At 44.8% G+C, this 12,953-nt stretch overlaps 1 protein-coding gene across 1 annotated transcript in view; it reads right to left on the bottom strand.

Annotated features, from left to right (window-relative positions):
• Window positions 1-12,953, bottom strand: part of LOC115116038 (zinc finger protein 638-like) — a 40,782-nt gene that overhangs the window by 1,811 nt on the left and 26,018 nt on the right. The window contains exons 6-21 of the mRNA XM_065003310.1: window positions 11,909-11,938; window positions 11,453-11,706; window positions 10,343-10,602; window positions 9,912-10,127; window positions 7,926-8,021; window positions 7,711-7,757; window positions 7,532-7,599; window positions 7,284-7,315; window positions 6,539-6,634; window positions 6,164-6,283; window positions 5,634-5,768; window positions 5,372-5,416; window positions 4,927-5,082; window positions 3,554-4,732; window positions 2,510-2,890; window positions 2,138-2,327 (exon numbers count right to left, since the gene is read on the bottom strand). Of these exons, the coding sequence (XP_064859382.1) occupies window positions 2,138-2,327; window positions 2,510-2,890; window positions 3,554-4,732; window positions 4,927-5,082; window positions 5,372-5,416; window positions 5,634-5,768; window positions 6,164-6,283; window positions 6,539-6,634; window positions 7,284-7,315; window positions 7,532-7,599; window positions 7,711-7,757; window positions 7,926-8,021; window positions 9,912-10,127; window positions 10,343-10,602; window positions 11,453-11,706; window positions 11,909-11,938 (3,305 nt within the window). The remainder of the gene's footprint in view (window positions 1-2,137; window positions 2,328-2,509; window positions 2,891-3,553; window positions 4,733-4,926; window positions 5,083-5,371; window positions 5,417-5,633; window positions 5,769-6,163; window positions 6,284-6,538; window positions 6,635-7,283; window positions 7,316-7,531; window positions 7,600-7,710; window positions 7,758-7,925; window positions 8,022-9,911; window positions 10,128-10,342; window positions 10,603-11,452; window positions 11,707-11,908; window positions 11,939-12,953) is intronic.

The following is a 12,953-nucleotide window of genomic DNA, read 5'->3' as shown; positions in this document are numbered from 1 at the left end:
TGCCAGCCAGTATGGCAATGGAACATTTTAGAGCGAACAACTGGGTTGTGTCCATAGATACAGAACAAATAGACTGAACGACTGGATCGCATCTCTGGCAACTGAACTGATAGAATGAACGACCAGCCGGCTTGGGTAGAAACCCCAGATTTGTGTTGGGACTATATGTTGTGGAAGAATGAAAATTAGTATGAATAAATCCATCAAAATAACATTTTAATTAACATGTAAATCATTATTTGAATATGTTGGTAACCTGTTTTATAAAAGGTTATAATGCCCTCAAGCCGGTGTTTGTCACAGGCCTAACAACACCCATGCCAATATATCCTCAATACAGGCTTCTCTGGCATTCACTTAATGAACAGATATGGAATCTGGAATACCAACACTAATTTTTATTAAATAAGATTGCTTCACTCTTCAGGGCACTGTTGTTTAGGGGAGCTAGCCAACAACACAGCTAACTCATCATCTGCACATGTATCACTCTTGGCCAGGTCACAGTTGTAAATGAGAACTTGTTCTCAACTGGCCTACCTGGTTAAATAAAGGAGAAATATATATATTTTCTTAAGTTCGGATGTACAGAGCCTTTGCAGGTGTTGTTACACGTGGTATGCCACTACGAGGACGATCAGCTGTCCGTCATGTCTCCCTGTAGCGCTGTCTTAGGTGTCCCACAGTACATTGCAATGCATTGCCCTGGCAACGTCTGCAGTCCTCATGTCTCCTTGCAGCATGACTAAGGCACGTTCACGCAGATGAGCAGGGACCCTGGGCAGCTTTCTTTCGGCGTTTTTCCAAAGTCAGTAGAAAAGCCTCTTCAGTGTCCTAAAATTGTCATAACTGTGACCTTAATTGCCTACCGTCTGTAAACTGATAGTATCTTAATGACCATTCCACAGGTGCAGGTCCATGAATTGTTTATGGTTCATTGAACAAGCATGGGAAACAGTGTTTAAACATTTACAATGAAAATCTGAAGTTATTTGGATGATTTTTCTTCTTCATTCAAACATGATCCCGAAGAAGGGACTTTTCTTTTTTTCCCAAGTTTATATCCATAAAAGTGATGCCGGCTGATTCATGAATTCGACTGGCTGAGAAACACTGCCTGCCTCTATCGTTAGGGTTAAACTAAGCATAGTTTACAAATGTACCCAAGTGTGCTTTTCTCTCGTGTACTCTTTCTCTTTTGAAATCCTCATTTTGTGCAACACGTGTCATATTGTGTTACATTCTACAAATTTACTTAACAAGGCACACTTGTTAATTGAAATGCATTCCAGGTGATACCTTATGAAGTTGGTTCAGAGAATGCGCAAAGCTGTCAAGGCAAAGGTTGGATACTTTGAAGAATCTCAAATAAACATTGATTTGTTTAACGCTCTTTTGGTTACTACATGATTCTGTATGTGTTACCTAATTGTTTTGATGACTTAACTAATATTCTACAATGTAAAAAATAATACAAATAAAGAAAAACCCTGGAATGAGTCGGTGTGTAAACTTGACATGTACTGTGAACACACAGATGTTTTATTTATCTATTCATTTGGGTTCACAGTGCAGACCGATCTGAGGTCCATACCAAACGGTTCAGTACTAATGCTTGTACCATTACACCTCTACTACATACAATTGGTTATCTGACCTCGCCACCACCAATCCTCTACAATGACCACAACCACTAATCTATGTAAACCAGGTTACCATTCATTGACCACTTAACAAAAAGGCGGGTGGCCAACTCAACCACTACTATGCATACAGTAGGCTGGCTACCATATCTCAAAACAACATTCTCCCTGTAGTCTTTTCCCTCCTGTGGCAAACAAGACGATATATACCTAAGGAAAAAAAGATCAGGTAGGGACTAACTAAACTTGACCAAACCACTCATTTATTTTCCATTTCAGAACATTCCGCTACTGAACACAATCCAGTCTCCTCAGACAAATATGTTGCAGATTGACTTAACATAAAGTTGGTTTCTCATCTCCACTGGCCAGTTTCCTACCACATCTTCATAAAAAAAAACATTTATTTATACAGGTAAGCACAGCAGACCAGATTTTATTTACAATGACGGGCTTTCACGAGACAAGCAGTGATATACAGTATGTTTTTTTACCGTTCTCAGCAGACCTCTTCTCCCCGTCCTCCTCCACCTGTCCCACCTCGTCCACTGTCAGAAACGTCCCCATGTTGAGGCCCTCCACTCGTCCATCCCGTTCCTCTTCGCCAGCGGCGCCAGGTGAGTCTGTGGTAGTGGACTCCTCAGTGACCTCGTCGCAGGTTGTCTTCGGCACAGTGACCACAGGCTGAAGGACAGGAATGTTAGATAAGATTGGGGTCGTGTTCACACTTTAGAAACACTTCATATTTTCCTTCCTCGGTTGAAGTAGTTCTATCACCGACCTGCTCGTTGTTGAATGCTATAGAGTTGAAGCCTTCCTTTTAGGAAAGGGATTACTCAAATAGGAATGTGACTGGACACACTGACCTCTTTGATGTCATCCTGACAGTCTGGAAATGTCTCCTCTGTCACGTCCCCAGGTCCCTCTGCAGTCTTCACCGACCCCTCTGTGGTTGCTGGGGACAACCCCTCCTCCTTCTGTTCTCGTTTGTCCAGCGCTTCCTCCCGTACCTTGGCTGTCCCAGGCTCACCCTCCAACTCCATCGATGTAGTGTCATCTGGTGCCTGCTGCTCCGCCTCAGAGGCTGTGGTCACAGGGTCGTTGACGGTCACCTCTGTAACCTCAGTCACCTCTGTGGTTGTCTCGGGGAGAGGACAGGGCACCGCAGCTGCTTCCCCCACCTCGTCCACAGTCACAAAGTCTTCCATGTCGAAGGGGACGTGCATCTCACCTAACTCCTCCTCTTCCTGAAAGAACACATGACAGGGAACTTTAAAACCACCGCTTTCTTCAAAATGGCAAGTCATTCCCCAAAATGATTGGAAAGTTGATATTGGCATTCTGTATTCATGATGGGTATATGACACTCTGGTTCACTGGAGATTCTCTCTCCATCCATACATGCACAGAGTACACCAAACATTAGGATCACTTTCCTAATATTGAGTTGGCCCCCCGCTCTACAAGGTGTTGAAAGCGTTCCACAGGGATGCTGGCCTATGTTGCCTCCAATGCTTCCCACAGTTGTGTCAAGTTGGCTGGATGTCCTTTGAGTGGTGGACCATTCTTGATACACAACGGGAAACTGTTGAGCATGGAAAGAACTGCAACGCTGCTGAGTTTGACACAAACCGGTGTGTCTGGCACCTACTACCACACCCTGTTCAAAAGGCACAAATATTTGTCTTGCCCAATGGCACAAACACACAATCCATGGCTCAATCGTCTCAAGGCTTGAAAATCATTTAAAGCGTCTCCTCCCCTTCATCTACACTGATTGAAGTGGATTTAACAAGTGGCCTCAATAAGGGATCATAGACTGTCCAGAGGAAAGCCTATCATGGAAAGCGTTGTTAATGTTTTGTCCTCTCTGTATAGAGTGAATACCAACACACTAGCCTCTCTCCTACCTGCTGTTTCTCCTCTCCGTTTCCTCTCCTGGACTCAGACCTGGCGCCGCTCTTCCCACTGTGCCGGCTCCCCTCATACCTCATAGAGGACCTGGACCCCGGTGATCCTGATGACCGTTCCCTGTGGGACCGCCTCTTCTCTCTCTCCCTCCTTCCTTTCTCCTTCTCCTCCTCTTGGGTCTTCAGCCATCTCTCCCTCCTCACTCTCTCCCTCTCCTCCCTTTCCTCCTCGCGGGTCTTCCTCTTGGTGGCCTGCTCTCTTCCAGGCTCCCCGTCTCCACTGTGGTCTCTTCGGTTTCCAGTGGATGGCTTTTGGCCTGCAGGGGGCGCCTGAGCCTGCTCCTTCCTGGCCTGCTCAGCGCCGGCCCTACTGGTGGACCGGACCCTGCACTCCTCCAGCAGCACCTTCAGGATCTCTGGGGTCACTCTGGGTAGAGCGGGGGCAGCCTGAACATTTGGAGTCTCCTTATCTTTTGGCTGTTTACCTGGAGGATTCTCAGCTGCAGCCTGGTCGGTGGTAATCCTGGTAGAGGATCTGTTCCTGCTCTCCTGTCGTAAGGCCTCTATGATGGCTGCCATCACTTTTGGGGCTGGGGTGGCCGTTGTGGAACTGGAAACAGACATGTTCTCGGTCTCTGGTTTAGCAGCTTGAGGAGCGGAGGTAGCATCTGAGGAGACTGGTTCTTCGGACTCCGTTGTTGAAATGTCTACAACTTTCTCTGTGACGACCTCTCCATCCTGACCTCTAGGTTCTCTCTGGTTCACTCCTGCTGGCTGTAAGGGAGATGCATCAGGCTCCTTCTCTTGATCCTTTCCTCCTAATGCTGGAGACTTTGTGGCTTGAACCCCTTCTTCAACATTCATCCCTTCATTCCCTGGCTGAACCTCCTGTCCTTCAACCTTAGTATCAACCCCGGTTCCTGACTCCATCTTTAATCCTGACTGAGACAGTGAGTCCTCCTGGCCACCAGGGGGCATAGTGGTCTCTGCAGTCTGGGAGTCATTGCCATCAGTTGAAGCTGTTGAGCCGGCAGAGGAGATATCGACTTTAGGTAGATCAGTCTTGGGATCAGGTTTCCAGGAGAAGGCAAGCTTGTTGTTCTGAACTATGCAGGGAAACTTCTGGAAGCGGTTGAAGACACTCTTGGCCATGTCTGCTGTTCCCATCTCAAAGATGATCTGCATGGGGTAAAGAAAAACAGGATTGGATGGATGGCGTGGAATTACTGTAGGCAGGGTAGATGCAAGACACTTGAACACACAAACAGTTAAACGTTCCTCACTAAGATGTCCCTCCCGTAGAGACACTTAAGCACACAAAGACCCCCCGTCCCGTCCCCCAACACACCCCTCCCCACCCACAGGTCCCTCACCTTGTCCTTGAGTGCCAGAGTCTGTTGGACTGTGCCGAAGCGCTGGACCAGTTTCTGGATCTCTGTTGGGCCGGAGGGCGTGGCCGGGATGTTACTGACAACCAGGAGACGGTTCCAGTCATCATCATCATCATCATCACCTCCCACCTCCGCCTTCTGCAGGACGTATTGGAAACATTGAAATGTATTCATCAATTACAAACAACTTTAATTGTATCAATTATTAGAAGCTCAACTTCCTAAATAGTTGTTAGAAATTGTAAAGGGACTCTGCAATAATATATGCTCTTGGGTGTGATTCATTTCATTAGGTTAAATCATGTTTTAACATGCAGGTCTTAAATCAGTTGGGATTGTCTGTGTTTTTCTACCTTTTCCTTGAGGTGGCAACAATGCTATTATTAAGAGCCTTTTAGGTTAGCTGAAGCAACAGTAAAATACTCACACTAACAGGATTCCTGGGTCCCATCAATGAATGGAAAAGTGCCACCTGTGGTAATAAAATGGAATGAAAAGTTATTCATGTCGTCACTGATCAGAGAAGAATAAGTTGAATGTACATAAACACCCTTTTCATAGTGGACATTTATCATACTTTGCAGCAACCAGCTGGAATTAAGTGAAGAAAACTGCCCAGAACAGAGGACGCTGGAGATGCACGGTTGAGGCCCTAATAGGGATCAGTCAGTCAAGCCACAGCATCTTACCGGTCTGTTGAAGTCCACCAGGAGGTTTGGAAGCAGGCTCATGTTCAGAACAGAGTCGTTGATGCAGACAGGCGTGTCGGTGTAAACTTTCACCATCTCCTGGGCTGTCTCCACATCCTGCATGGTGACCAGAGCCTGGCGAGGACCACAGACAGTCAGTCATATTGGGCACACAAGTTAGATTGTTGAAAAATCAATGTGAAAATCATATGATATTGCCATTATACTGACTATTTTACCCAAAGCATCTGACAGAACATTGACCCTGCCAATATATTCAGCATGTTCTACGTTGGAATCAAATTCCCAACCCTGGTCCTCCAGTACACCCAACAGCACACATTTGTGTTGTAGGCCTGGACAAACACACCTGGTTCAACTCATTGAGGGCCTGATGATTAGTTGACAAGTTGAATCAGGTGTGCTTGTACAGGGTGTATTGTTGGGGTACTGGAGAACCAGGGTTGGGAAACACTGCCCTAAGTGACATAATGTGAAAGTGAGTGATTTATTGCGGATAGCGTGCCTACCTCACTGGGCTTGGTGATGAGGAGAATCTTGACAGGTATACCGAAGGGCTGGGCCAGCTTTGCGATATCAATCTCGGAGCAGCCGCTTTCAGGAAGTCCAGTAATCTTGACCATGCCCCTCTAAAAAGGTCAAACCACAGGAGACAAAGACCGTCATAATCAAGACGTGGAGTATTTAGTGAGGTAACAAAAGAAAGCGGTCAGAACGTTGTATACAGAGATATCATGAATAGAGCTGACAGTCACACAATTTCCTATTCTACCTGTCCTGACGGGGCCAAATCAAGTCTAATCTACATGATAGATTTCTATCTAAACGTTCCATAATGTAGCATCCCCTGCCTGGGCCTATGAGATATCAGTTCAGTTCTGCACCTTGTTTTCCCTCTGTAGTCTTTTGAGTCTCTCGAGCTGTCCCGCTCTACAGCCCCTCTTCCTCTTCCTCTGTGGCTTCACCTGCTCCCTGTGTATCTGTTGGGAAACCCATTTAATCTTACAGCTCAGACACCGCTGACTGGCTGGCTGGCTGTTTTTTTATTGTTTTAAGTGTTAAAGATTAACTGAAACACTATATGCTGGAACACTAAACTTCCCAACACCCAGGACCTATATACTAGGTGGTGTCAGAGGAAGAACCCCACCACCCAGGACCTATATACTAGGTGGTGTCAGAGGAAGCCCCCACCACCCCCCAAAAAAATCTCCCAAGTAATACTGTTCTCTCTGCTACCGCACAGCAAGCGGTACTGAAGCGCCAAGTCAAGGAATAAAAGGCTCCTATAACAGCTTCTACCCCCAAGCCACAAGACTGTTGAACAATTAATCAAATGGCCACCCAGACTATTTACATTGAACCCCCCTCTCATTTTTACACTGCTGCCACTCGATGTTTATGATCTGTTACAGAATTGCCTTCTGTTAATTTATAACTTTTGTTTTTGTAGTAAATCTCTTCTTAACTCCATTGCTGGATAAGAGATTTCACAGTAAAGTCTACACCTGCTGCATTCGGCACGGGACAGCCGTCACTTGTATTTCTGTAGATGTGATATACAAGATTGAAATACAATTGTAATGGACATACTGGCAAATAAGAGACAGATAAACAAAAATAAAGCACCTCATTTGAATTCTTCTGACCAACGCTGGCTTCTGTGGGGGGAAAAAAAGTATAATGTTCCATTTCACAACTCTTATTGATCAGGTCTATCAAACATCATTAGTTGTATATTAATCAAGACATCTAAGGCCGGCACCCTATTTGCTATTTAGTGCAATACTTTTGAGCAGAACACAATGCACTATATAGGGAATAGGGTGCCATTTGGGATGCATTCCAAAAGAACATTAAGTGTATGTTTTTTTTACCTGGGTCTCTGACGGTCAAGTTGGCCTCGTTGGGGGCTGCAGGTGTCTTGGGAGCACCGATCACTTCTCTATGGAGATGAGTGAAATGTGTGAACAACTGCCTCCGTAATAACACACAAGTGGCAAAGTTCAGGGGTCAAAGATAACCCTAGTATACACAGGTAATGCATAATACTTACCCCTTTATAATGACAGGTATGGAGGAAGTAAGCTCCTCCTCGCCATTCTGTAAAACAAAGAAAAAAAAGTTTCAATTTGATCAATCATCACCTTTCTTTATATTTAATTTTCTCCTCTTTCTGTCATGTGCCAATTCTATGATATTCAATCCAGTGGATGAATACCCAGCTGGGAGCCGAGGTGGCTTTGGTACGGTAAGCAGGGAGGGACAAACCTGGTCGGAGACAGTGATGGGGTGTTCCCGTATGGTGAGAGTGAGGCACTCAGCCAGTGCTTTAGCATCCTGCTCTTTCTGCATGCAAACAGTGGCCTGGAGGAACAGAGACACCAAGAGGGGTAGATGTTAGACAGATGGATACAGAACTAGTGAAGTTACATATCTGGAAAAAAAATTGCGCCAGTGGGTGTACCTGCACCATTACTCTTGCTTCATAGCTTGTTTCTTCTTTCTGAATAGGAAGCCATTTTTTTTGCACTTTTAATTCCATGACAAATCAAAACTTGTTTTATCATGGCTCTCTCTTGTACCTTTGCAGCAGACATACCATGAGCATTATGTTTGGAACATTGAATCGCAACAAAATAACAATATTGAATGCAATACATATCGTGAGGTCCCTGACACAAGAGCATTAGTGAGGTCAGAAACTGATTTTGGGCGATTAGGCCTGGCTCAACAGGGGGCGTTCCAATTCATACCAAAGGTGTTCGATAGGGTTAAGGTCAGGTCTCTGTGCAGGCCAGTCAAGTTCATCCACACAGATCTTGACAAACCATTTCTGTAAGGACCTCGATTTGTGAATGGGGGCATTGTAATGCTGAAACAGTAAAGGTCCTTCCCCAAACTGTTGCCACAAAGTTGGAAACACAGAATAGTCTAGAATGTCATTGTATGCTATAGCGTTAAGATGTCCCTTCACTAGAACGGGCCTAGCCCGAACCATGAAAAAAAGCCCCAGAACATACCTCTGCAACCAAATGTTACAGTTGGCACTATGCATTGGGGCAGGTAGCGTTCTCCTGGCATCCGCTAAACCAAGACTCATCCGTCAGACTGCCAGATGGTAAAAAGTGATTAATCACTGCAGAGAACGCATTTCCAATGCTCCAGAGTCCAATGGCAGCAAGCTATACACCACCTCAGCCGACACTTGGCATTGCGCATGGTGATCTTAGGCTTGTGTGTGCGGCTGTCGGCCATGGAAACCCATTTCATGAAGCTCCAGACGAAGAGTACTTGTACTGACGTTGCTTCTAGAGGCAGTTTGAAAATCAGTAGTGTGTTGCAACCGAGGACAGACGATTTTTACGCGCTACGTGCTTCAGCACTTGGCGGTGCCGTTCTGTGAGCTTGTGTGGCCTACCATGTCGCGGCTGAGCCGTTGTTGCTCCTAGATGTTTCCACTTCACAATAACAGCACTTACAGTTGACCGGGGCAGCTCTAGCAGGGTAGAAATTTCACCAATTAGATTGTTGGAAAGGTGGCATTATATAACGGTGCCATGTTGGTCGTCACTGAGCTCTTCAGTAAGGCCATTCTACTGACAAAGTTTGTCTATGGAGATTGCATGGCGGTGTGCTCGATTTTATACACCTGTCAGCAACGGGTGGCAGCAATAGCCGAATCTACTCATTTGACGTTGTGTTCACATACTTTTGTATATATAGTGTATCAGTGTTTCCGCTGCAGCCATTTATATGTAGTGCTGTGCCACGGCAAAAATCACTCCCGCCACAACAAAACAATATGGACGATTTCAGGAAGACGTTACTAATATATCTGACTGGCACACTTTGAAGATGTTACAACAGTCCACATTTACTTTTTGGAAGCTAACCAGTTAATATGATAAATGCAGAGGGGCAACAACATGCTTCAGCCTATTTATTGAGTCCTATAAAATCAGTTTCAGTTTTTACCCCAATTCTATTTTCTCTGTTTTGTTTAGTTTTCCCAGGTTTCTGTTTTCACTCTGAAAAATCACACTTATAAACAGGAAAACAAACAAATTGGATGTTAAGTCCACAACAATGCTTAAACTGAGAGATTTTGATGGGTATTTTTTTATTTATTATGCAGGGCCGGGGAAATCGACTCCAGGGGGTAAACAAGATGTCTTCATACTTATCAAAGACACCACTTAGCATTAAAGGGTATGATGCCTAACTTGACACTCCCACACAGTTATTTATACTCACTTTACTGTATTGCGGCTGCCCCTGGTTCTCATCCCCCTCCTCGTTCCTGATGATGAGGACGTTGGTGACCTTGCCGAAGGACTGCACCAGTGACACCACTTCCTGGTACTTGGCATCTACAGGGAGGCCTGACAGATAGCGCAAGTAGGAACCTGGAGGATTCTTCTTCTGCTGCGTTGGATTTGGCTTCTTCTGTGGCGCGCTGGAGGACTTGAGCTAAAATCAAGGAAGGAAGGTTTACAAGCACTGCTTGGGTTGGATGGGAGTGTGAAGAAGCTGCTTATAAGTTAGTTCTAATTCAATTTGCGAAATTTCCCTAATGATATTACTACTGAAAGTAATTATTACTGATAATGAGGTTAATCTTAAGAGCCCTAATGACACTGCATAGCAAACAACAGATTGAACCAAAAGCTCTGCGAAGGGCACACCTCTGAGTCCTGTCCTAAGGCGGTCTCCTTCCCAGCCGCTGGCTTGGCGCCTGGCTTAGAGGAAGCAGAGGAAGATGGGCGATGTGACTTCTCAGACATGGACGCCGGAAACTTGCTGGTGGACGACAAATAGGACTCACGTTTCCCGGACTCGTGTTTCCCAGAAACCCCTGCTCTGTTGCCGTGGCCAGTCGCACACTTGGCGGGGTCATTTCTGGAACGCTTCAGGCCTTCTCGAGAGGAGCTCCCAGTAGATATCCCTGGATGTAGGGGCGACAGATGTCTGGGCTATAATGACGTAAATATATTACAGTAGATATCCCTGGATGTAGGGGCGACAGATGTCTGGGCTATAATGACGTAAATATATTACAGTAGATATCCCTGGATGTAGGGGTGACAGATATCTGGGCTATAATGACGTAAATATATCACAGTAGATATCCCTGGATGTAGGGGCGACAGATGTCTGGGCTATAATGACGTAAATATATTACAGTAGATATCCCTGGATGTAGGGGTGACAGATATCTGGGCTATAATGACGTAAATATATCACAGTAGATATCCCTGGATGTAGGGGTGACAGATGTCTGGGCTATAATGACATAGATATATTACAACAAAAAGGAAGGTATTTGGACATAAATCATGGACATCGAACAAAACAAACATTTGTTGTGGAACTGGGACTCCTGGGAGTATATTCTGATGAAGATCCAAGGTAAGTGAATATTTATAATGTTATTTCTGACTTCTGTTGACCCAACAACATGGCGGGTACCTGTATGGCTTGTTTTCGTGTCTGAGCACCGTACTCAGATTATTGCATGGTGTGCTTTTTCAGTAAAGTTTTTTTAAAATCTGACACATAAGAATAAGAAGGACTTGTAAGTAAGCATTTTACGGTAAGGTTTTCGCATGTGACAAATAAAGTTTGATTTGATATATTACAGTAGATAGGGGTAACAAATGACGTCTGGGTTATGACGATGTAGCACAGGGAAGATACAGTGCCAACAGACTAGCACTCCAGGAATACGCTTCATCTGGGTCTGGGAAACCATGTCAACCACTAGCCCAGATTAGCATCTAGACAAAGTGGCTTACCTGAGGATTCACTGGTTCTCTTCTCCGGCCTGTGAGCACTGGAGGCAGAACCCCGATGGGACTGGGAGGGGCTGTGCCGGCCAGAGGTGTGGGGGGCGTGTCCATGGGAGGTGGGCGGAGAGATCCTTCTGCTTCGGTCCGGAGGGGGGGTGGGAGAGGGGGACCAGGACAAGGAACGGGAGACTGAGCGGGAGGGGGAGCGTTCTAGGGACTGCCAGGTGGCACAGGCATCCTGACCTTGAGACGGGTCCCTCCTGGTTTGGGGCAAAGAGGGGAGAGAGAGGAGTCAGAAGAACAATATGACATCATATGTGATTCAAAGACCCAGTGACATACAACACCACCAGAGGAAAATGATAGGTGGTTTGTCAGTTGCACAGTTGTAATCTAAAAAAGGTATGGTTGGACAATCAGGGTGAAAAATAGGTAGTCCTACATTTTAGGAACATCTCTCACCTTGGGACATTTGGATTCCACTCGGGATACCTTTGGGGGGGAAAGAAGAGACATGAGTACATCATCCATGGGTTATTGTTGCATATTGATGGGTTAGTTAACTCTAAAAGTCTAAGCCGTTGCAGGGGAGGCTAACATATGGAATTGTTTTTTAAGATGGTCATACCATGGATCATTTAGCTATTTGATTTCAAATTTCTAGTACACATTTAAAGATTCCCAAAAAGCTAAAATAATAATAATAATTTAATCTATATTTTAGGAAATATTGAATTTGGCCTCCTATAGCCCATAGAAATGCATTGAATAACACATTCAGAAATGGCAACAAAAAGGCAGTAATTTTTTTATCATAAAGACTAAGGTTTTGAAGAGTCTGTCCTATATCTAGGATATAAGAAAGCTCAGAATGTTGTTTTACTTAACCCCTTATTTTTGTTGGAACAAAACGAACTCCTCCATAGTTCATTTGTTTGTAAGGGTTAGCTTCAGAAGGAAGCTAAACGGAGAACACCATCGTGTTCGTGAGTCACCCCTTTCCATAGTGGGGTCATAGTATGTAGCTCAAATGGTTCGGACGCTACAGACAGTAGTTGGCACTAGAGGTCGACCGATTAATTAGGGCCGATTTCAAGTTTTCATAACAATCAGAAATCGGTATTTTTGGACACCGATTTGGGCTAATATAATCTTGCAACCTTACAGTTAACTAGTCCAACGCTCTAACCACCAGCCTCACGAGGAGCCCGCCTGTTACGCGAATGCAGTAAGCCAAGGTAAGTTGCTAGCTGGCATTAAACTTATTTTATTAAAAAACAATCATAATCACTAGTTAACTACACATGGTTGATGATATTACTAGTTTATCTAGTGTCCAGCGTTGCATATAATCGATGTGATGCGTATTCGCGAAAAAGGACTGTCCTTGCTCCAATGTGTACCTAACCCTAAACATCAAGGCCTTTCTTAAAATCAATACACAGAAGTATATATTTTTAAACCTGCATATTTACCTAAAAGAAATCCAGGTTAGCAGGCAATATTA

Source organism: Oncorhynchus nerka, linkage group LG18 (genome assembly GCF_034236695.1).
Source record: "Oncorhynchus nerka isolate Pitt River linkage group LG18, Oner_Uvic_2.0, whole genome shotgun sequence".
In the NCBI taxonomy this organism is placed as follows: Eukaryota; Metazoa; Chordata; class Actinopteri; order Salmoniformes; family Salmonidae; genus Oncorhynchus; species Oncorhynchus nerka.
Note: the sequence above shows the minus strand (reverse complement) of the source record. Positions and strands in the feature narration are given on the sequence as shown.